The sequence below is a fragment of the Neovison vison genome, chromosome 11 (genome assembly GCF_020171115.1).
Source record: "Neovison vison isolate M4711 chromosome 11, ASM_NN_V1, whole genome shotgun sequence".
Classification (NCBI taxonomy): domain Eukaryota; kingdom Metazoa; phylum Chordata; class Mammalia; order Carnivora; family Mustelidae; genus Neogale; species Neogale vison.
The window spans coordinates 83,255,727-83,278,402 of record NC_058101.1 but is presented as its reverse complement, the minus strand read 5'-3'; the positions used below and the strand labels follow the sequence as shown (position 1 = coordinate 83,278,402).

At 37.4% G+C, this 22,676-nt stretch overlaps 1 protein-coding gene across 4 annotated transcripts in view; it reads left to right on the top strand.

Annotated features, from left to right (window-relative positions):
• Positions 1–22,676, top strand: part of INTU (inturned planar cell polarity protein) — a 79,834-nt gene that overhangs the window by 9,256 nt on the left and 47,902 nt on the right. For all 4 annotated transcript variants that reach the window (XM_044224015.1, XM_044224014.1, XM_044224013.1 and 1 more), the window contains exons 2-3: positions 7,470–8,008; positions 18,214–18,299. In XM_044224015.1, coding sequence (XP_044079950.1) covers positions 7,470–8,008; positions 18,214–18,299 — 625 coding nt within the window. The remainder of the gene's footprint in view (positions 1–7,469; positions 8,009–18,213; positions 18,300–22,676) is intronic.

Genomic DNA, 22,676 nt, shown 5'->3' with positions numbered 1-22,676 from the left:
CTATGGGAGCAATACAGGCTGCATCTGTTTCACTTCTTATGCCAGTAGTACTTAGCCTGGAACCTAGCAAATAGAGGTCATTAAAGACATCTTCATTTATTGCCAGGGGTTGGAAGAATACAGAAGTATGAGTGCTATATCCAATAAAGTTAGAAGTTACTCTACATTTTTGACTCTGTTGAAAGGAATTGACATTTGACACTTTTACCATGTCCAGCAGATTTTTTAATTTACTGTTGATAACAGCCATGTGAAGTAGCTATAACCTATTTTTTTTTAATATTATTTATTTATTTGACAGAGAGAGATCCCAAGTAGGCAGAGAGGCAGGCAGAGAGAGAGAGAGGAGGAAGCAGGCTCCCTGCTGAGCAGAGAGCCCGATGCGGGACTCGATCCCAGGACCCTGAGATCATGACCTGAGCTGAAGGCAGCGGCTTAACCCACTGAACCATCCAGGCGCCCGCTATAACCTATTTTCTAGAAGAGAAAAACTAAAGCTTAGAAAAGTAAAAATGTCAATAGAACAGAATTTGAACCCAAGTCTTTGTGACTTCTCAGTTCATTTTTTTTAACTATACATGTTACCTTCTTTCATAAGTCTTATACATTCATTTCTCTGTCTTTATTCCTGTTCCTCTTATCTCCCTTTTAATTTCTTCTTCCTCTTAAAGTGAAGCATCTTTTAAATTTAGAGGTGATGAAAATGGATCTTATTCATTGCTAGTGGAAATGTGAATTGGTATAGTCTTTGGATAAAAATGTATATGTACGAGGCACCTGGGTGGCTCAGTGGGTTAAGCCTTTGCCTTGGGCTCAGGTCATTGGGCTCTCTGCTCAGCAGGGAGCCTGCTCCCCGCCCCCACAGCCTGCTTGTGATCTTCTCTCTGTCAAATAAAAAAAAATGTATATGTACATACATACATATAAAGATGGTTACTGTATCATTGTCCATAAGGGTAAAACAAATACTGAACACAAAGATTTTTAAGGAGACGAATGACCAAATGTGCTACATCCTTGATAGGAACCATTAATGCAGCCATTGGGATTTCTAAATTGTGATAAATGACAAAGGTTTGTGTATATATACGTATGTAGGTACACTTTTGAAAGATGATTCCATATTATATTTATATATAATAGAATATGTAATAATTCTAGTTTTTCAAAAACAATGACAGCATAATCCTATGTATGATTTTATATGATTTTATGATTTTAAGAACATGAATATTTAACATTTATGTCAGTGAAAAGTAGGAGGGGAAGACAACATGTATTATAGTTCTGTTTCCATTTATATAAAATGAGCCTGTGCATGTGTTTGCATAAAAGGATGCGTGAAAGTACAGTCACCAACCAGGAATCTAGTTGACACTAATTCCTTCTCTGTCATCATCTCATGTAATCAGTCTCAAAGTCCAGTGATTTTCAAGCATTTCTTAAATATTTTTCTTACTTTCCATGTTTTCTGCCATTGCTTTAGATACCATCTTTGCCTGGTAGCTAAACACCCCATAGCCAGACTCTTGACTTGAATCTTGCCTACCTCAAATCCTTCTTCCAATTTCTTGTTAAAGTAGATCTATCCAGAGATATCTGACACATAAAAATTTCTATCTTATACTCTTCATTACTGGGGCGCCTGGGTGGCTCAGTCGTTAAGCGTCTGCCTTTGGCTTAGGTTGTGATCCCAGGGTCCTGGGATCGAGCCTCAAATCAGGCTCCCTGCTCAGTGGGGAGCCTGCTTCTCCCTCTCCCACTTCCCTGCTTGTGTTCCCTCTCTCGGTCTCTTTGTCAAATAAATAGATAAGTCTTTAAAATTCTTCGTTACTTATACCATCAAATCCAAACCTCTTGCCAAAGGCCTTGTAAAATTAGGACTTGAGTACTTTTCCTCCCATGCCCCACTTTTGGTGACCATAGACTATCTTTGTTTTGTTTTATTTACAATTTTATTAAAATTCCAGTTAATTAAAATACAGTAATATTAGTTTCAGGAAAATAATTTCGTGATTCATCACTTACATACCCAGTGCACATCACAACAAATGCCCTCCTTAATGCCCATCACCTATTTAGCCCCTCCCCACCCACCCCACCCCCAACATGTCTGTCTGTTCTCTGTAATTAAGAGTCTGTTTTCAGGGCACCAGGGTGGCTCAGTTGGTTAAACGTCTCCCTTCAGCTCAGGTCATGATCTCGGGGTCCTGGGATCAAGCCCCACATTGGGCTCCCTGCTCAGCGGGGAGCCTGCTTCTCCTTCTGCTCCCCCCTCTTGTGCTCTCTTTCTGTGTCAAGTAAATAAATAAAATTTTAAAAAAGAGTCCGTTTTATGGTTTGCCTCTCTTTCTCCCCCCAACATTCATCTGTTTGTTTCTTAAATCACACCTACGAGTGAAATCACATGGCATTTGTCTTTCTCTGACTGACTTATTTCCCTTAGCACAATCTCTCTAGCTCCATCCACATCATTGTAAATGGCAAGATTTCATTATTTTTTATGGCTGAATAATATTCCTGTGTATGTGTGAGACCTCTTTATCCATTCATCAGTTGATGAACACTTGGCTGCTTCCATATTTTGGCTATAATTGATAATGCTGCTGTAAACATCGGGGTGCATGTATCCCTTCGAATCAGTGTTTTTGTATCCTTTAGGTAAATACCTAGTACTGCAATTGGATCATATGGTAGTTCTATTTTTTTTTTAAGATTTTATTTATTATTTGACAGAGCGATCACAAGTAAGCAGAGAGGCAGGCAGAGAGAGAGAGGGAGGAAGCAGGCTCCCAGCTGAGCAGAGGGCCCAATTCGGGACTTGATCCCAGGACCCTGGGATCATGACCTGAGCCGAAGGTAGAGGCTTTAACCCACTGAGCCACCCAGGCGCCCCGGTAGTTTTATTTTTAAATTTTTGAGGAACCTCCATACTTTTTCTATAGTGGCTACCCCAGTTTGCATTCCAACCAGCAGTAAAAGCGGGTTCTCCTTTCTCCACATCACCAACATCTGTTGTTTCCTGTGTTAATTTTAGCCATTCTGACAGTTGTGAGGTCATATCTCATGTGGTTTGGATTTGTATTTCTCTGATGATGAGTGATGTTGAGCATCTTTTTATATGTCTGTTGGCCATCTGTATGTCTTATTTGGGAAAATGTCTGGTCTTGTCTTCTGCCCATTTCTCAACTGGATTATTAGTTTTTTGGGTGTTGAATTTGGTAAGTTCTTTAAGATTTTCGGTACTAATCCTTTATTAGATGTGTCATTTAAAAATATATTCTCCTGGGGCGCCTGGGTGGCTCAGTGGGTTAAAGCCTCTGCCTTCAGCTCGGGTCATGATCTCAGGGTCCTGGGATCGAGCCCCACATCAGGCTCTCTGCTCAGCGGGAGCCTGCTTACTCCTGTCTCTCTGCCTGCCTCTATGCCTACTTGTGATCTGTCTGTCAAATAAATAAATAAAATCTTAAAAAAAAAAAATATATATATATATATATATATCCCATTCTGAACATTGTCTTTTAGCTTTATTGATGGTTTTCTTTGCTATAAAGAAGCTTTTTATTTTGACCTTGTCTCAATAGTTCATTTTTGCTTTTATTTCCCTTGCCTCAGGAGACCTATCTAGAAAAAAATATCTATAGCCAACGTCAGAGAAGTTACTGCCTGTGTTCTAGGATTTTTAAGATTTCAGATCTGATTTAGGTCTTTCATCCGTTAGGTCTTTCATCCATTTTGAATTTATTTTTAAGTGTGGTGTAAGAAAGTGGTTTAGTTTCTTTCTTCTGCTCATAGCTGTCCAGTTTTCCCATCACCATTTGTTGAAGAGACTGTCTTTTTTCCATTGGATATTCTTTCCTCCTTTGTTGAAGATAAGTTGACCTTATAGTTGTGAGTCCATTTCTGGGTTTTCTGCTCTTTACATTGATCTGTGTGTCTATTTTTCCACCAGTACCATACTGTCTGGATCACTGTCGCTTTGTAATATAACTCAAAGTCTGGAATTGTGATGTCACCAGCTTTGCCTTTCTTTTTCAGGATTGCTCTGGCTATTTGGGGTCTTTTGTGGTTTCATACAATTTTAGGATTGATTGTTCTAGCTCTGTGAAAAATGCTGGTGGTATTTTGATTGGGATTGCATTAAATGTGTAGATTGCTTTGGGTAGCACAGACATTTTAACAATATCTGTTTTTCCATCCATGAGCATGGAATGTTTTTCCATTTCTTTGTGTCATCTTTAATTTCTTTCATCATTGTTTATTGGTTTTCAGAGTATAGATCTTTTACCTCTGTGGTTAGGTTTATTCCTAATTATCTTGGTTTTTGGTATAATTGTAAATGGGATCAATTCCTTAATTTCTTCTGCTGCTGCTTCATTATTGGTGTAGAAAATTCAACAGATTTCTGTAGGTTGATTTTTGTATCCTGTAACCTTACTGAATTTGTATATCAGTTGTAGCAATTTTTTGGTGGAGTCTTCAGGGTTTTCTACATAGAGTAACATGTTGTCTGCAAATGGTGAATGTTTCACTTCTTCTTTGCCAATTGCCTTTTATTTCTTTTTATGTCTGATTGCTGAGGCTAGGACGTCCATACTGTGTTAAATAACAGTGGTGGGAGTAGACTCCCCTGTCTTGTTCCTGACCTTAGAAGAAAAACTCTGTTTTCCTCCTATAAGGATAATATTAGCTGTGGGTTTTTCATATATGGCCTGTATGATGTTGAGGTTTGTTCTTTCTTTAGTTGTCCACATAGGCCAGACTGGTTTTAGTTGTCCACATTGGCATAGAGACAGTCCCTCAAGGCCTCTGCTTATGCTGTTGTTTCTGCTTGGAATTGTCTTTTCTTCTTCCCCTTGAGCCCCCCATATCCCATCACCAACCACTTACTCTCTTAAAACTTACTTCTGTGTATCCTCTACCAGAAATTTCCCCTGCCCTCGCTCTCAATCTCAGGCTAAACTAGGGGACTTCTTTTGCATACAGTGTGTATTGTTGTGAATTCTTTCTCACTTTCTCTTCCCCATTAGACAAGGGAAGGTACAATTCTAGTACCTTCCAAGGACCTGGCACTGTTCATTTGCTCCATGATTGGATATCCTGTGTCCTCCCCTTACCTGCAGAGATCTTCCATCATAGCCAAAAGATGTTTTCTCTTTCAAATTTTAGAGATTAGGATGAAACATCTTCATGTTTAGCATAGGAGAAAAATTATTTCTTTTTTTTTTTAAAGATTTTCTTTATTTATTTGACAGACAAGAGATCACAAGTAGACAGAGCAGCAGGCAGAGAGAGAGAGAGAGGAGGAAGCAGGCTCCCTGCTGAGCAGAGAGCCCAATGTGGGGCTCGATCCCAGGACCCTGACATCATGACCTGAGCCGAAGGCAGAGGCTTTAACCCACTGAGCCACCCAGGTGCCCCAGAAAAAGTATTTCTTTGGAGTCACATTTCTTTTTTTTTTTTTTTTTTTAAAGATTTTATTTATTTATTTGAGAGAGAGAGACAGCGAGAGAGAGCATGAGCGAGGAGAAGGTCAGAGAGCGAAGCAGACTCCCCATGGAGCTGGGAGCCCGATGTGGGACTCGATCCCGGGACTCCAGGATCACGCCCTGAGCCGAAGGCAGTCGTCCAACCAACTGAGCCACCCAGGCGTCCCTGGAGTCACATTTCTAATACAAATAAAGAGATATCAAGCAAATAGTTTCATTCATTGTTTAAATTGATACTTATCTTTGTAAGTAGTTGTGTATAATCATGATATGTACATTGTGCCATTTTAAACTATGATACATAGTTATCGAAATTTTTTTATGATTGGAGGCAGTTACTTAGATTCTTCAGAGTAGAATTACAGAGTTATTAAATACTGATTTCTGTGGGTACAGATGAGTATGGTTGCAACATCTGATAAAGGGTTAATACCTGTTGCTTAATGGTTCTAAAATGATGCCCCACTTTGGGACCCAACAAGTGCCAAAGAAATACTAGTTTTGATATTTGGGGCTAGGTATGCTTTTTTTTAACTATTAATATATTGTTGAAAATTCTGTATTAATTGCCAACCACAGATGAGATTGGTGGTTAATTTCAGAGTTGAGTAATAGAATGGTGCATTTTTTTTTACAATTAACTTTCACAGTTTTTAGAGAGACCGTTGCTTTTTTTTTTTTTTTTTTTTTTTTTTGAGAGGGCGAGAGAGAGAGCGTGAGTGCACTTGTGCTCATGAGGTGGAGGGGATGGACAGAGGAGGGAGAGGGGAAGAGAGAATTTAAGCAGGCTCCAAGCCTGGTGCAGAGCCAGCACCAGCACAGAGCCCGACATGGGGCTGGATTTCATGACCCTGAGATCATGACCTGAGCCAAATTCACGCATCAGACGCTTAACTGACTGAGTCATCCAAGCACCCCTAGAGAGACAGTTGACTTTTAAGTTAAAAGAGCCGGAGTTGCTATTAAACACTGTAGAAAACAGAATTGTCTTGTATTTGATGGAATGATTAGAACACAAATTATACCCTTTTACATAAGAATACTGCAGTTGATGTTTCTGACTCTCTCAACATATTTTCCACTGTAACCAGTTTTGCTTTAAAAAAATAACAGTTTGAAAGGTACAGCATTCATAACATTAAATAGGGAGGGGCAGGGTGGAGTTTGTGATAGGTTTGTTACCTTAAGATGGGCATGTTGTTTTTTAATGCTGTTTCAGTCCTTTTAATAGCAGAACTTTTATTTTTTTCAATGGCCTATTTCCCAGTTAAAAGTTTTTTTTTAAACAATCACATGATGAGTTATGTAATATGCGGTTCATTTTTCTTACTATAATTATTCATAAAAAGGAGTTTTATGGAAATTATAAGCTATAGAAGCAATCATTATTAACTGTGATTATAAACTAGCTGTTTTAAATGAAGATTTTAGTTTACAGTAAGGTGAATGTTTCTCTTTTGAAAGTTATTGTATAAACAAATTTATAATAATGGTAGGCTTTAGCTTTCATTTTAACGTGACAGCCATGCTGAATAGTTTTATGCAAATAGGATGTTTGATGTCCAGTTTCCAAATGGCTTATGTCTGGATATAATTGCACAATCAACTACTAATGTAAATTATTGTCCAATGAAATTGTCTGAAGTCAGCAATAACCTTACAGGGGCTGAATTAAAATTAAAAAAAAAAAAAAACAGCTACCCTTAGATTCTAGAAGAAGGCCATCTCCTTTTTTATTTGTTTTCTTTTCTATCACTATACTTTTTTAACCCTCTCCTCCAACTCCATTTCTTGAAGACTCTTAAAAAGTGTCCTAGAAAATAATGTTGATGCTTATAATAAATCAGAAATAATAAGGAAACTTGAACAATCAAAGAACTTCCACCTCCTCCCACTTCTCTGCACACCTGGTGCCCAAAAGACATAACTATTTTTCTTTTGTTTGGCTCCTATTCAGAGTATCTTTTCTATTTTTCACAGTGATGTTGAACCTGAATGGCTGGACAGTGTGCAGAAAAATGGAGAATTATTTTATTTGGAATTGAGTGAGGGTGAAGAAGAAAGCCTCCTTCCTGAGACTCCTACTGTGAACCATGTCAGATTCAGTGAAAATGAGATTATAATTGAAGAGGATGATTACAAAGAAGGAAAAAAGTATGAACCTAAACTCAAGCGGTTTACCAAAATTTTAAAAAGTAAAAGTCTTTTACCCAAGCGCCACAGTAAAAAAAGTAGTAATGGCAATGAGCCAGTGTCCATTCTAAAGCATCAGTCTAACCAGAAAACAGGAGTTGTTGTCCAACAGCGGTACAAGGATGTGAATATTTATGTAAACCCCAAAAAGTTAACTGTGACCAAAGCCAAAGAGCAACTTAAGCTTCTGGAAGTCCTGGTTGGGATTATCCATCAGACCAAGTGGAGCTGGAAGAAAAGTGGAAAACAGAGCAGTGGAGAAAGGCTTGTGGTCCATGGCCTGCTGCCAGGAGGCTCTGCTATGAAGAGTGGTCAGATATTAATTGGTAAGTGTTGCTGGTAAACATCATTTCTTGTTTGCAGAGATTCATGATTAGTGATGCCTTGTGAGATGTGATCAAAACAGAATTATATCCAAAGTCTCAACAGATTAAGAACTGCGTGATGGTATTTGGGACAGTAGCGACATTGTTAGGCATGGTGTACTACAAGGCATAACGCTCTTAGAATAAGTACTTTAGAGATTGAATATGTGTGTGCCTCATTTAGGCCAAGGAATAGCTTAACTAATTGTTGAGTTTTGAATTATATCATTTTATTTCATCTTGCTTATATTTGCTGACAAGGAAAAGAAAATAAGTTAATTTTACAGTGATAATATCGATTTGAATGACCTATATCCAATAGCGTGATATAAAAATATGTAATTAATGAACAAAAATATTTTTACATTTGTGTTTGTACTTGAGTACACTAAGTTCTTGAGAGTGGTTTTTAAACTGTTTTGTTTGGCATATTTAGCAACAGTGGTGTTATACATAAATTTCATTTTAAGGGTGGTTGTCATAAAATTTATCAATTTAAAGGTTAAAAAATGCATCTGAAAGTTATTCTGAATATATGTTAAGGTGAGCATTTTGTATTGCTGATACGTTTTCAGCTGTTGGATATAATGCTTGAGTTACTAGTAATTTTATTACATAGGTAAAAGCTATGTCAAATGTGAGAATATGTTATTAATGAAACTTAAAATCAATTAACAAATCTAAAAGCTGACAGTCTTTTAAGTTGACTCAGCCTATAAGATTTAGATATGGGAACTTTTTTTTTTTTAAGATTTTATTTATTTATTTGACAGACAGAGATTACAAGTAGGCAGAGAGGCAGGCAGAGAGAGGAGGAAGCAGGCTCCCTGCTGAGCAGAGAGCCCAATGTGGGGCTCGATCCCAGGACTCTTAGATCATGACCTGAGCCAAAGGCAGAGGCCCTAACCCACTGAGCCACCCAGGCACCCCAGGAACTTTTTTTTTTTTTAAAGATTTTATTTGTTTGACAGAGATCACAAGTAGGCAGACAGGCAGGCAGAGGTAGAGAGGAAGGGAAGCAGGCTCCCCACTGAGCAGAGAGCCTGATTTGGGGCTCAATCCCAGGACCCTGGGATCATGACCTGAGCCAAAGGCAGAGACTTTAACCCACTGAGCCACCCAGGCGCCCCTAGATATAGGAACTTTTATAGCTACCTTAGAAACATTTAAAAATATTTCTTTAAGTCTAAATTGTATTTGTTTGTTCATTGATTCCACAAAACTTTTGAGTATCTGTTAACTGTCAGGAGTACAAATATTATTCTAAGGATCCATTTACTCCTCCTAAGAGGCTCATACTGCAGTGCAAGAGGTGGGTCAGAAATTGGCAGTTTCACATAGTATGATAAGTGTCGTGATAGGGTTTCACATAGTATGATAGTTTAATATAGTATGATAAGTTTCTCATCGTTTGATAAGTGTCATGATAGGGTTTACAAGAATGAATCACATAGGAAGAGCATCTATGCAATCTATCCTAATGATTGCAGCAACATCTCCACATTCTCTTCTTACAGTGTAATGTTGGTACTCCTCCCAAGTTTTGTTTTTTGTTTTTTTTTTTTTAAGATTTTATTTATTTATTTGACAGAGAGAGAGATCGCAAGTAGGCAGAGAGGCAGGCGGGGTGGGGGGGAAGCAGACTCCCCACTCAGCAGAGAGCCCGATGCGGGGGCCGATCCCAGGACCCTGAGATCATGACCTGAGCTGAAGGCAGAGGCTTAACCCACTGAGCCACCCAGGTGCCCCTCCTCCCAAGTTTTAAGTTAAGTTTTTGTGTCCTCCCTACCCTACCCCTGTGGGCCTGAACCACAGCTTAAGTAGTACTATGTGATTTCAGAGGTGGGATCATAAAAGGTGATACAGCTTCTGCCTAGTATTCTTGGAATCCAGTTGCCATTGTGTGGGCAAGGCCTGTCCACATGAAGAGGCCACAAGTACTATTCTGGCTAATCACCCCCAGCTGAGGCCTCAGCCACCCTGCAGCATCAGCTACCACACATGAATGAAGAAGCCTTACAGAAAACTCCAGCCCCAACCACCATCTAGGTGCAACCACATGGGGAACCCTGAGTTTGAACCTCAGCTAAGCCCAGTCAACCCCAGAACCAGGAAGGATAACAAATTGTGCTTGCTGTTTTAAACTCTAAATTTTAGGGTCATTCATTATGCAGCAACAAATAGCTGGAACAGAAGCTAATGCGTGTTTACGTTCTCTCAGGTGCTCAATTTCCTTTTTGGTAAAATGTCTCTAAGGTTTATTCTTTTTGTTCTGTCAGGATGCCATAATTCATGCTTATGAAGTCTTCTCTGGTTGTTGCAAAACACCATAGCTTTAAGATAGCACATGATGGGAAACTCCTATATTTATCTGGGGCCTCTGCTCAGGACCTAAGTGGACTGATTTGTAGACAAATCTCTGAAATGCTTTTTAGCCGTTCCTCTTGAAATCTAATAGAGAGCTGGTTATTGTCAGTGAGCATCCCATTCCATGTTTCCTTTCCCCTGATCCTCCAGTCTGCTGAACCTTCTAGGAATACTACTTACCTAGACCTGATCTTTTTGCACCATCTCTATGGGAGGAAAGAAAATGAACTATAGAGAGGAAGAACATGCTATGTCGTCCTGTTGTTTATCTTGAAAATAATTTAAAGATACACAGGATGCTGGTAGTATACTTTTTAACCCGAGTGTGGTTATGTAGGTATGTTCACTTTTTGATGATTTATTGTTGTAGTAGTACTTTGTGTGCACTTTTCTGCATGTGTATGAATAGCAATGAAAAGGCAGAAAAATGAAGTTCATGATTTCAGTTTCAAAATGGAAGAGTTTATGATTTACCAATAAGTAAAAAAAAAGATATGTCGAAATAAAATGATTATTTCATCCTTGGTGCATAGCAAAATGCTTGGTTGATAAATAAGCCCTAAAAAACATTTATTGAATAAATGCACAAACTATGTAGAAAAATACTGTGGAGGGAAAACAGTTGGAAGTAAATATAAAGACACCAAAATGCTGGTAGAGTTTGTGTGAAGATGTTACAGGTGGTTTGTTTTCTCTTTTTTCAGAGTTTTAATTTTATGGTGATAATTGTATATTTTTAATGTTGTATACTTGGGGATAAATAATGAACAATTTTTTAAAAGATTTTACTTATTTACTTTATTTACTTATTGAGAGAGAGGAAGAGTGCACATGTGCAGGTGTAAGAGCTGGGGGGAGGGCAGGCAGAGGGAGAAGCAGGCTCATGCTGAACAGGGAGCCCAACTAGGGACTCAGTCCCAGGACCCCAAGATCACAACCTGAGCCAATGGCAGACGCTTAACCAACTGAGCCACCCAGATGCCCTAATGGACATTTTTGATGTCATTGTGACTTTAATTTTTGATGTCATTGTGACTTTAATAATTCCACAGCATGGAACTTTGTTATTAGTTTCTTTCATAGTTTCATTTTATACTGAAATTTGTGGTTGAACTGTGATGTAATCCCATAGGCAAGAGAGTCTTAAAAACTTTGTCCTGGTAATACAGTTTTCTGGCCATTGTCTAGCTGGAGAATGATCCTCCTTTGACTTAAGTGCATTGGCCAACCCAACTCTATTCTATTCTGATTCTTCTTTGCTGGGATTTTGGGGGGTTTGCTGCATATTCTGGTGCCATTTTTGTTCTTACTGCTGACCTGTGTCTTTATTTTTTTATTTCTGAGTTTTTCTTAAAGTTTGACCACTAGGGTGTCCACGGTGGCTCAGTCAGTTAAGTGGTGGACTCTTGATTTGGGCTCTGGTCATGATCTCAGAGTAGGGAGTTCAAGTCCAGTGTTCGGCTCCCTGCTGGGCCTGGAGCCAGCTTAAGATTCTCGCCTCCTCACTCTGATACTCCTTGCTCTTCCCCACCACCATGCATGTGAGCACATGTGCTTTCTCTCTCTCAAATAAATAAATCTTAAAAAAAAAAAAAAAAAAGCCACAGTTCTTTGCTTCCTGACTACCTGTGCTTCCTGACTACCTGTAGCCAGCCTCCATCCGTAGACCAAAGCAAATCCTCTTCTGACCTGCATCCTAGAAACTGCATATCACCTTGGTGATTTTTTTTTTTATCAAGATGAACCATTTTTGCTCATTTTAACCAGGTGTATTTTAAGGATGGAAAGGATAGGGTTAAAGAAATCACACATTAATGTTCTCAACACGCATACCCCTGTAGAAAGTTTCTGCTCAACAATAAAAGTTTTTTTTTTAATTTTTTATTTTTTATAAACATATAATATATTTTTATCCCCAGGGGTACAGATAAGTGAATCGCCAGGTTTACACACTTCACAGCACTCACCATAACACATAACCCTCCCCAATGTCCATAACCCCAGCCCCCTTCTCCCAAACCCCTCCCCCCAGCAACCCTCAGTTTGTAAAACAAAGTTTTTATTTTAAGTACTTTTTGTGTGACTTCTAATGTTCTCACCTGTGATCATTGAATAACGTTGTTTTGTATGACACACTTGTGCTATTTCTCTTTTAAATTTTTTGTTTTTTTTTAATCTTTTTAAAAATCTTTTTGAGATATATCATACATTGATAACATAGACAAATCTTAAGTGTGCACTCAGCGAATTTTGACATATGTATATAGTTGTGTAACTACCACCCAGATCAAGATAAAGAACATTTCCAGTACCCAGAAGGCTCCATGATGCCTCCTCCCAGTTAAGACCCTCTCCCTTCTGAAAATCCACTTTTCTATCAACAGAGCTGACTTTTTCTCCTCCTCTTCCTCCTTCTTTTTAATTTTACCACTTCTCAAACTTCATTTAATAGAAGTCTGTAGTGTATATTCTCTTGCATTTATTTTTTTTATTTTATAATATGTGAGAAATATCTAGGTTATTGCTATGTAGTATTCCATTGTATATTCATTTTTCCATTTCACTGTTGATGGATATTTCCAGTAAAAACATTTTAAGTGCTGGGATGCCTGGGTGGCTCAGTTGGTTGGACAACTGCCTTCGGCTCAGGTCATGATCCCGGAGTTCCAGGATCAAGTCCCGCATAGGGCTCCCAGCTCCACAGGGAGTCTGCTTCTCCATCTGACCTTCTCCTCACTCATGCTCTCTCTCACTGTCTCTCTCTCAAATAAATAAATAAAATCTTTATAAAAAAATTTTAAGTGCTTTTTTTAAAAGATAGGTTTGATTTTTTTGTGAACACCTAATGGTTTTATTCTTTAGTATTTTATATGTTGTTATTTGATACATATTTTTATTTTCACTTTCTGTAATACTTGAAACATTTCAATTTCTCCCCACTTTTTTTTTTTTTAAGATTTATTTGTTTATTTTAGAGAGAGAGAGTGAGTGCAAGCTGAGGGAGGGTCTGAGGAAAATCTCAAGCTCACTCTGAGCTGAGCGTGGAGCCTGACATGGGGTTCAATCTCACAACCCCAAGATTATGACCTGAGCTGAAACCAAGAGTCACACACTTAAACAACTGAGCCACCCAGGTGCCCCAGTTTTCAGTTTTGTTAACAAAAGTAACTCTGCTGTGTTTGTCTGTCTCTCCTCCCTCACATCATTTCTTTCCCACGTTTTTACCTGTGGTACTGGACCCAGTAGTAAAGGAAAGAAACAAGCAGTGATTTCACTGGAAAGATTAAAAATTAGAGTTTTTAGGCCTTCCTAGAGAGTTTCTGGAGCAGTTACTTCCTTCTACAGCTGACTACCAGAAGGATTATGTGATTTACCCAAGAACAGAGGGCAGTGATAGAGCTGGGAACTACAAGTTCTGATTTCTGTTCACAAAACTCTCACTTGCTGTGGTGCTCACTTGAATGGGTGGGGGAAATGCTGAAGGATTTCTCTTTGGAGCCAAAAAGAAAAGAAATCATTTCATCCTTTCAAAATGTAATTTGGAAATAAGGATTAAGCTACAACAATGTACCACCTAACCCCTTTTATCCGTTTTGATACACTTATCCAAACGAAATAACCTAAAACAGATCTATAAACCATGACCTTTAGGTCATATCAGGCCTACCACTCATTTTTTTAGTCTGAAAACTGAGAATGGTTTTTACCTTTTCAGTGATTAAAAAATAAAATCAAAAGAATAATATTTTATTATATATGAAAATTATGTGAAATTCACATGTTAGTGTTCATAAATAAAATTGTATAGAACACAGCCATATTCATGTGTTTTGTCTATTGCCGCTTTCAAGCTACAGTTGTGGAGTAGAGTAGTTAGTTGCTGCAACAAAAACCATATGGCATGCAGAGCCTGAAATATTTACTTATCTGGTCCTTTACAGAAAGTTTGTTCATCCCAGATGTAAAAGAAGGAAAACTATGTGCATGAAGACATTTATTTAAGCATTTTTTAAGAATAAAAAATAAAAAGCATGAAAATGTCAAACTGGAGGATGATTATTTTAATTATAATTTAATAAATGTATGCATTATTTGACTATTAAAATAGTAATCTAAACACTGTGTACCAACATAAAAATTCTTAATACTTGAGAGGTTTAAAAGGATGAAATTCCTTTATACCTTGTTAGTGTCAATATAAGTAAAGACTAAAAATAATTTGTGAAAATAATTATGGCTATGAGTGCTGGGGTCATCAATAATTTTTTCAGCATTTCTGTAGTATTACTTCTATTTTAATGAGAAATAAAAACCTTGCACCAGTTTCTTATCAGGCAACATTAGGGAATATGATCTTTTCTTAATCAAATATTTTGAGTGATTATTACAATATATGAGACACCATTATTCAAGGATTTCTAGAATGATAGGTTAGGAGAGACCTTAATTTTCTGCTTATGCCTACATATTATAAATGAGAGATTGATATTGGAGCTCAAAAAATACATAATGAAGGTAATTCTCTCAGAACTTAAGAATTTTTCGGTAAATGTCTTGACAGTAAATGCATTAACTTGAGTGTATAAAACGGCAGTATGGTAACTATGTTTCAGAAGCCAGATTTTCTTCCCCCGAAGTCAAATTCAGTTTAATTTAAAAGACCAATTTAAACTCACAGTTGGATCCCACCCTATTGGCATATAACATATTTCCCATTCCTTCTGTGCATAAATTCCTCCTTCTAACAAGCTGATTTTTTTTCTCCAATGACCTCTTTGTACTCTTTATATATTCTGATCTGTTCTTCTTCATTCATGGTCCCTGATTCTCATTTGGTGCTTAGTTAGCCAAGACTGCTTTATATTGTTAAGACAGGTGTATTCATTTTCTATTGCTGCTGTGACAAATTACCATAAACTTAGTGGTTTAAAACAACACAAATTTATCATCTTGCAGTTCTGGAAGTTAGAAGTCTAAAATGTGTCCTTTTGCACCAAAGTCAAAGTATCCACAGGGCTGCATTCCTTATAGATTCTCTAAGGTAGAAAACCCTTTCCTTGACCGACTTTTCAGAGGCCACTTGAATGCCTTGTTTCACGGTCCCTTCCTGCATTTTCAGAGCCAGCAGCGTAGCATTGTCAAGTCTCTCTCTGACTCTGACCCTCCTACCTCCTGCCTTATAAATACCCTATGATTACATTGGGCCACTTAGATAATCTCCCAATCTGAACATCCTTAACTTCCTTATATCTGCCAAGTCCCTTTTGCCATGTAAGATAACTTTCATAGATTTCAGAAACTAGGGTGTGGACAACTTTAGGGGACCATTAATCTGCCTACCACAATGGGTTTTTATTTTTTAGTAAAATAATGAGTTTTGGGGTTACTCAGTGCTCAGTCAGTTAAGTGTTTATCTTGGGCTCAGGTCATGATCCCAGGATCCTGGAATCAAGAGCCCCACATCGGGCTCCCTGTTTGTTGAGAGCCTGCTTCTCCCTCTCGCATTGCTGCTCCCCCTGCTTGTGCTCTCTCTCTCTTGCTGTCTCTCTTTGTCAAATAAATAAATAAAATAGGGTGCCTGGGTGGCTCAGTGGGTTGAGCTGCTGCCTTCGGCTCAGGTCATGATCTCAGGGTCCTGCGATCGAGTCCCGCATCGGGCTCTCTGCTCAGCAGGGAGCCTGCTTCCTCCTCTCTCTCTCTCTGCCTGCCTCTCTGCCTGCTTGTGATCTCTCTCTGTCAAATAAATAAATAAAATCTTTTGAAAAATAAATAAATAAATAAATAAATATTTTTTTAAATATAGGGATTTAATTTGTTTTTATAATAGTAATATTTGTTTAATATAGACAGTTGAGAAAATGAAACAAAAAAAGAAAAAGCCCGTATACCCAAAGGCAATATTTTACATAAATATTTTTTCTTTTTTCTATATTTATGTGTAATAGTTTTAAAAATAATTTCTTAAACTGTATTCATTTTGTATATAGTATAAATACAGTAGTAAACAAATTTTGACATATATATTTTCATAGCCCTTGGTGCCCTTCAGTACACACTGGATATTAAGTAGATGCTGAGGAATGCATTGATGGATTTTCTCAAGTGATTAATTTTACATTGAAGAATTGATTTAAGTGCAGTGCTAAACTGATTTCACCACTTTCTATTTCTTTGACTTTTGAATGTATCTTGATAAAACTTTCCATCAGTAATTCACATTTCTTATCTAACAGTTCAAACAATTTCATGCAGTTCATTTCCTTTCAGCCTTTGACAGGGTGTCCTAAGGACTCCTGTGTGCTTGCTGAGAAAGAACTTTGCCTGCTGCAGTGATAGGATGTCCAGGAAGCCTGCCATTTCTGAGTCACAGAGTTGCTGACAAAAACTGGAGGGAAACAAATATGTGGGAGAATGAGAAGTGGGTAGAATACTTCTGCTGTAGAAAGAGAAAATGTTCCACTAAACATTAAAATATTATTTATACCACACTCACTCTAAAATTAATTCTCATATCTGTTATGACAATACATGAATGTCTCCTACTTTTAGAGCTTTGTTAGACATGTTTTCAGATGGTTCTTCCCTACAACACTACCTCTGTTGTCCAAGGCTGTTCACTGCCCAAACATCCTTGAAAAAATAATCCATAACAAGGACTTTCAATGCCTTACCTTGCAAGATGTACAAAATATGAAACACTGAGGGAGAATCATCTACCAAGGGGCGCCTGGGTGGCTCAGTGGGTTAAGCCTCTGCCCTCGGCTCAGGTCATGATTCCAGGGTCCTGGGATCGAGCCCTGCATCGGACTTTCTGCTCGGCAGGGAGCCTGCTTCCTCCTCTCTCTCTTCCTGCCTCTCTGCCTACTTGTGATTTCTCTTTCTGTCAAATAAATAAATAAAATCTTTAAAAAAAAATCATCTACCAACATTGTTATCTATATACACGTTTATAATCTTTCTTCCCCAGAGTATGAAGCTCCATGACAGTAGAGGTTTTTGTCTGTTTTATTCCATCGTTTACCTATAGTGCCTAGAACAGTACATGGCACACAGTAGGTGCTCAGTAAGTATCTGTTTGATTAATATTAATTATTTGGTCCATTTCCTAATGATATGTTTAGGAATGATAAAAAATAACCTTGGTATGTATATATTTCTATTAATAAAACTTACTGGAATTTTGATATTATCTCTATGTTATAAAAGTAAATTTCCATTTTAACACTGATCTTTATTTTATGAAAGCCACCAAATTTGATAAACATACCCATTTAAAGAAAAAGCCATGGAAAAGGAACTTTTACCAAAACATGCTTTGGTTTTGTTATAGTTGGGGCCTTTGAAACAAAGAGCTGTATGTAGACACAGATCAGTAATAGCAGTGAAAGCCACAGCATATGAATTATGATGTACCACATGGATTTAATTAAAATTTCAGCCAAATTTTTTTTACTGTGGGTTTAAGTGATTAGATTCAATTTTGCTAAGTGCAGTACTTGGTTTATGCTACAAATTTTGTATTTGCCCTTTGAGTTCTCTCAATTGTATCCAAAATGAGAATATTCATCTCTTTAAATGTCCATAGGTGGTATTTAGTTATGGTACAACGTTGGGCTATATTATAGTATAAGAAAAGAGTGGAGTGGGAGCTTAGCTCTGCTGCTATGAGCTGTATAATAATATATAATGAGTTCCACAGTACTTTGAAGAGGTTGGAATAGATGCTTTTTAATGGTCTAACTCTAGATCTTTTTGGGTTTTAAATATTCATACAACAACCTTTGTTATTCTGTTTTCAGGTGATGTCCTTGTTGCTGTGAATGATGTTGATGTGACTTCTGAGAACATAGAGAGAGTTCTGTCTTGTATTCCTGGACCTATGCAGGTATAAACAGTCTTTCTTTTGTATTTTATGATTAATTACAGAAAATAAAGATACCTTCTACTGTTTTCTTTTTTAAGACTCTGAAAATGATCATGTATAAAGTGAATTATACTTACATATTTGATGATTTAAAATATTTTAGCTTCTGTTAACATTTTTAGCTTTTGGATATTATTCTAAAAAGAGAGAAATATCTACAAATAAAACTCCTCCTATGTAAAGCAGGAATAATGACGTAATTTAAAAACTATATAATGACCAACCTATCATTATAACTTCTCTATATGATGATGAAAATCCAGTTCCTAGACAAGTCATTTTAAACAGTCATGGAATTTTCTTTTCTCTGGTTTATTAAAATCACTGTTCCTTTATTTTTTTAAGATTTTGTTTATTTATTTGTTAAAGAGAGAGAGAGAGCATAAGCAGAGGAAGAAGCAGGCAGAGGGAGAAGCTGTCTCTCTGCTGAGGAAGGAGCCTGATGTGGGACTTGGTCCCAGAACCCCGGGATCATGACCTGAGCCAAAGGCAGATGCTTAATGTACTGAGCCACCCAGGCATCCCTCCTATAAAGTTTTTTAAATGTGGTTTTGTTTATCTTAAAAACTAATTTTACTATTTTCTTGATTTGTGTGTGTGTGTGTGTGTGTGTTATCTTGTTTAGCCTTATTCCTGAGCTTTCGTTTAGCTACTTAGTGTATTATTTCTCATTCCTTGTAAGTAAAAATAAATCTCTTTCATAATAGTTATTTTGATAGTCTAAGCATTGACATTTTGTATTGTAGACGACATTTTTAGGTCATTAGAGAGATATATTTTGAGAGTGCTGTACTTTCTATTTAGGAATGTTCTGCTCTTGTTAGTATCAGGAATTCACTTTTTCTCTTTTGAGGGATAGGGAGGATGATATGCTTTGAACAGGTAGATACTCCATCAGACTATGAGAGGATGAACCACTTTCTGGATCGATCAGGGTGAAGAATAGAATCCATGATAAAACAGAATCTTCCTGCATCTGATTTGAGATACTGAAATAATGGGACCCATGATGAAATTCTTTATTGTCTAAGAAAGAACATCTCCCTTATGTTCACTTCTTTCTCTTAACACACAAAGACACACATGGATGCTCTGTAAAATTAGCTATCTTTGGAAATGCAAAATGAAAGTGCTCGAAGAACTTTGGCAGCCAGTGACCAGCAGCGCCTAGGAATGGATAAGAGATGGCGATGGAGACAAGGTGGTGTTTGAAATACTAACAATCAGGCAGACACCAGACATAATGCTGAAATAGGGTATACTGTTGTCCCCTTTGGTCATCAGGTGTGGAGAGGGCCTAGGGTGAGCCAGGGTACTAGGCACCTCAGGGGGCTCAGACAGCAATTACTTACCCATTAGTAATGAAGAATTGCAGTATTTTAACAACTGAATCAGCTTCTCCAGAGTAAACTGGCCGCATGTCAGCTCCCAGGTCTGGGCTCCTCCTTTCTTGCCTTTGTCAGTGGCTGGTATCTTCCAGTGTTGCCAGAGTTCAACTGTGGCTCTTCTATCTTCCAAAAAAAATTATGTTTACAGTGGAGTCACATTGTACTTATGTTTAATTAACATTTGCAGATTCAGCTATTCACACTCAGAAGTTTAAAAAAAAAAAAGAGAGAGGAAGAAATAATGATTTAAATATTTTTGTCCGGTTCCACCCACCCTTTACATGCTCTTATTAAATATGAAGTAGGATTTTGTATCTGCTGTTGGCCCAGTTTGCCTTTTATGATGTGAGCATCTTGCTGCATTAAGTATGGTTCTGTATTTAAATACACATACCCCCCCCCCACACACACACGCATGCACACGGCTTTTACATGCCAATATGTACATCTTGTGCCTAAATGAAGAAATAGCAGTTTGTTTTGAAAGTGGAAGAAAAACTGTTTTGAGTTGTTTGAATTTATCATATTGAGAGAGTATGTTATACTCTAGCACATTCTTGCCTTCCTAATGTAAGTTCAGAGTGATTTTGACAGCATTTAATTTGAGGATATTACCCTGTCATAAGATGTATATTATTAAAATCTTTTTAAGGTTTTAAATCTTTTAAAATCTTTTCTACTTAAGAAAATAAACTTTCTTCTTATTATAAAGGTAGTACATGTTCATTGTAAAGAGGAAGATACAAAGAAGTAAGGGACAAAATCTTTTAAAATCCCATTACCTGAAGATGTTCGTGTTTAATATTTTGGAATATTTTATTCTAGTTTAACCCATTGAGTATAAACATGTATGCATTTGTTTGTTTTGCTAGCAGAATTGGTATTATAGCTGTGTCATGCTCAAAACCAAGCACCAGCTTTTAGCATGACGTATCTTTAATAATGATTTAAAACATAGTTAAAATTCCTTTAACTAGAAGTAATGTTTAATTAGTAAACCACATCTTTCTTATATCATTAGTGTTGAAAGGGGTGTGAAATATAAGCTTCTTTCTACCAGCCATATAAACTAGGAGTTCGTAGGAGGCTCAGGGAGGACAGGAGTAGAATTGGGAAGAGAGCTAGTGTTTGTACGTTCCAGGCAGTTTGTTGGTGCTTTGCTAATATCATTTCCCTTAGCGATTTCATTTATTCCTCATAATAGCCTGTAGGATACCAATAATTGTGTTTCTATTTTGTATGTGAAGAAAAAGAATCAGAGAGATGTAACGGTTTCTCCAAGGTTGCAGAGTTAATAACTCAAGGAACTGAAACTGACTGCAGAGCATGATCCTTCCATCTCTCACACAACCTGGGTGGGTCTTCATTCCTGCTGGGCTAGAACAAACTGAGGTGGAATTGTCGCTGAAAAAGTTGTTTTACCTGATTTGTATCTATGGCAGCTGAAACAATTACTCAAGCAGTAAGAGAAGAGGAATATTCATTTATAAAGAATACCATAGGAGACTTTTTAATTTTTAAATTTGGAACTGTCTAACAGCAATATTTTATTTTATTTTTTTTAAAGATTTGATTTATTTATTTGGCAGAGAGAGACACAGTGGGAGAGCGAGCATAAGCAGGGGGAGAGGGAGAGGGAGGAGCAGGCTTCCCGCTGAGCAGGGAGCCTGATGCGGGCTGGATCCCAGGATTCTGGGATCATGACCTGAACTGAAGGCAGATGCTTAACAACTGAGCCACCCAGGCACTCCTCTAACAGCAATATTTTAAACTTCTGCTTGATGTATAAATATGGTCTAAATGCTCTTGTCATCTGACAGAAAATGGCCTGGGAGCTATCTACAATGTGGTGATGTGGTAGAATGAGGTCAGAGCTCCATTTTAAACCTTGCTCTGAGCAAGTTGCCAGACTGTTCTGGGTTTCAGTTTTCTTATCTATAATCAGAGGAGATTTGAGCAAATATATCTGAACCCAATTCCAACTCTGCAGTTCTGTGCTTGATTTTTAAGTAAGTTCTGTTATAAATAGATTCAGAATACCAGAATGAAATCCGGAGGTGAAGCCTATATGCTAGGTGAGGTACAAAAAGACTAAATAATTTATTTTAAAGCCAAGTTATAAAATTCTGCAAAAATAGTTGTCTTAGATTTCTCTAAAAATGTTTTCTGTCTTGAAAGAAAAAGAAGGCTGGAGAATTGTTTTAGACTAAAGCAGAATGAAATGACATAGAACTAAATGAAGTGGCTAATCCTAAATTGATCCTGGATTGCAGTGGGTAGCAGCTATATTGGGACAGTTGGGGAAATTTAGGCAAAGACTTGAGAACAGTATTATATTTAATATTCAAATTCCTAAGTATGATAATTATATTTGGTTGTGTAGGAGAAAGCCCCTATCCTTAAGAGATATGTGCTCAGGTATTTAGCAGTAAAGCATTAAAATGTCACCAGATAATTCTGAAGTGATGCAGCCAAATTTTTTTTGAGTATATAAAGTAGGGGTGAGGATGGAAGGAAAGGGGAGTAAGACAAAGAAGACAAGGAGAAAGCAAATGTGACAAAATGTTAAAAATTGGTGAAACTGGGTGAGGAATAATGCATGGGTAATTATTATGTTATTGCAACTTTTCCATATGTATGAAATTTTTTAAATAGGAAGTTGTGAGTTTGAAAAAAAGAGGTTTTCAATATTTAAAATGATGAGAACAAAGGTACAAGTACCCTTGTGATTGCTGACTGTGACCTTTACTACTGTAGCTCTTATGCACTCATATTTATTCAACAAGTACATAATTATATATATTAAGTATATATCACTCATTCCTGGCTTCATCAGGGAGCTTGGGTCCAAATTCTGCTGTTGACCAGGGTAGATTGCATTAAGCATTGGGCCATACCACATTTTCCTGGAGCTTTGGAGGAAGCCACCAACTCCTTTCACAGATCAGCC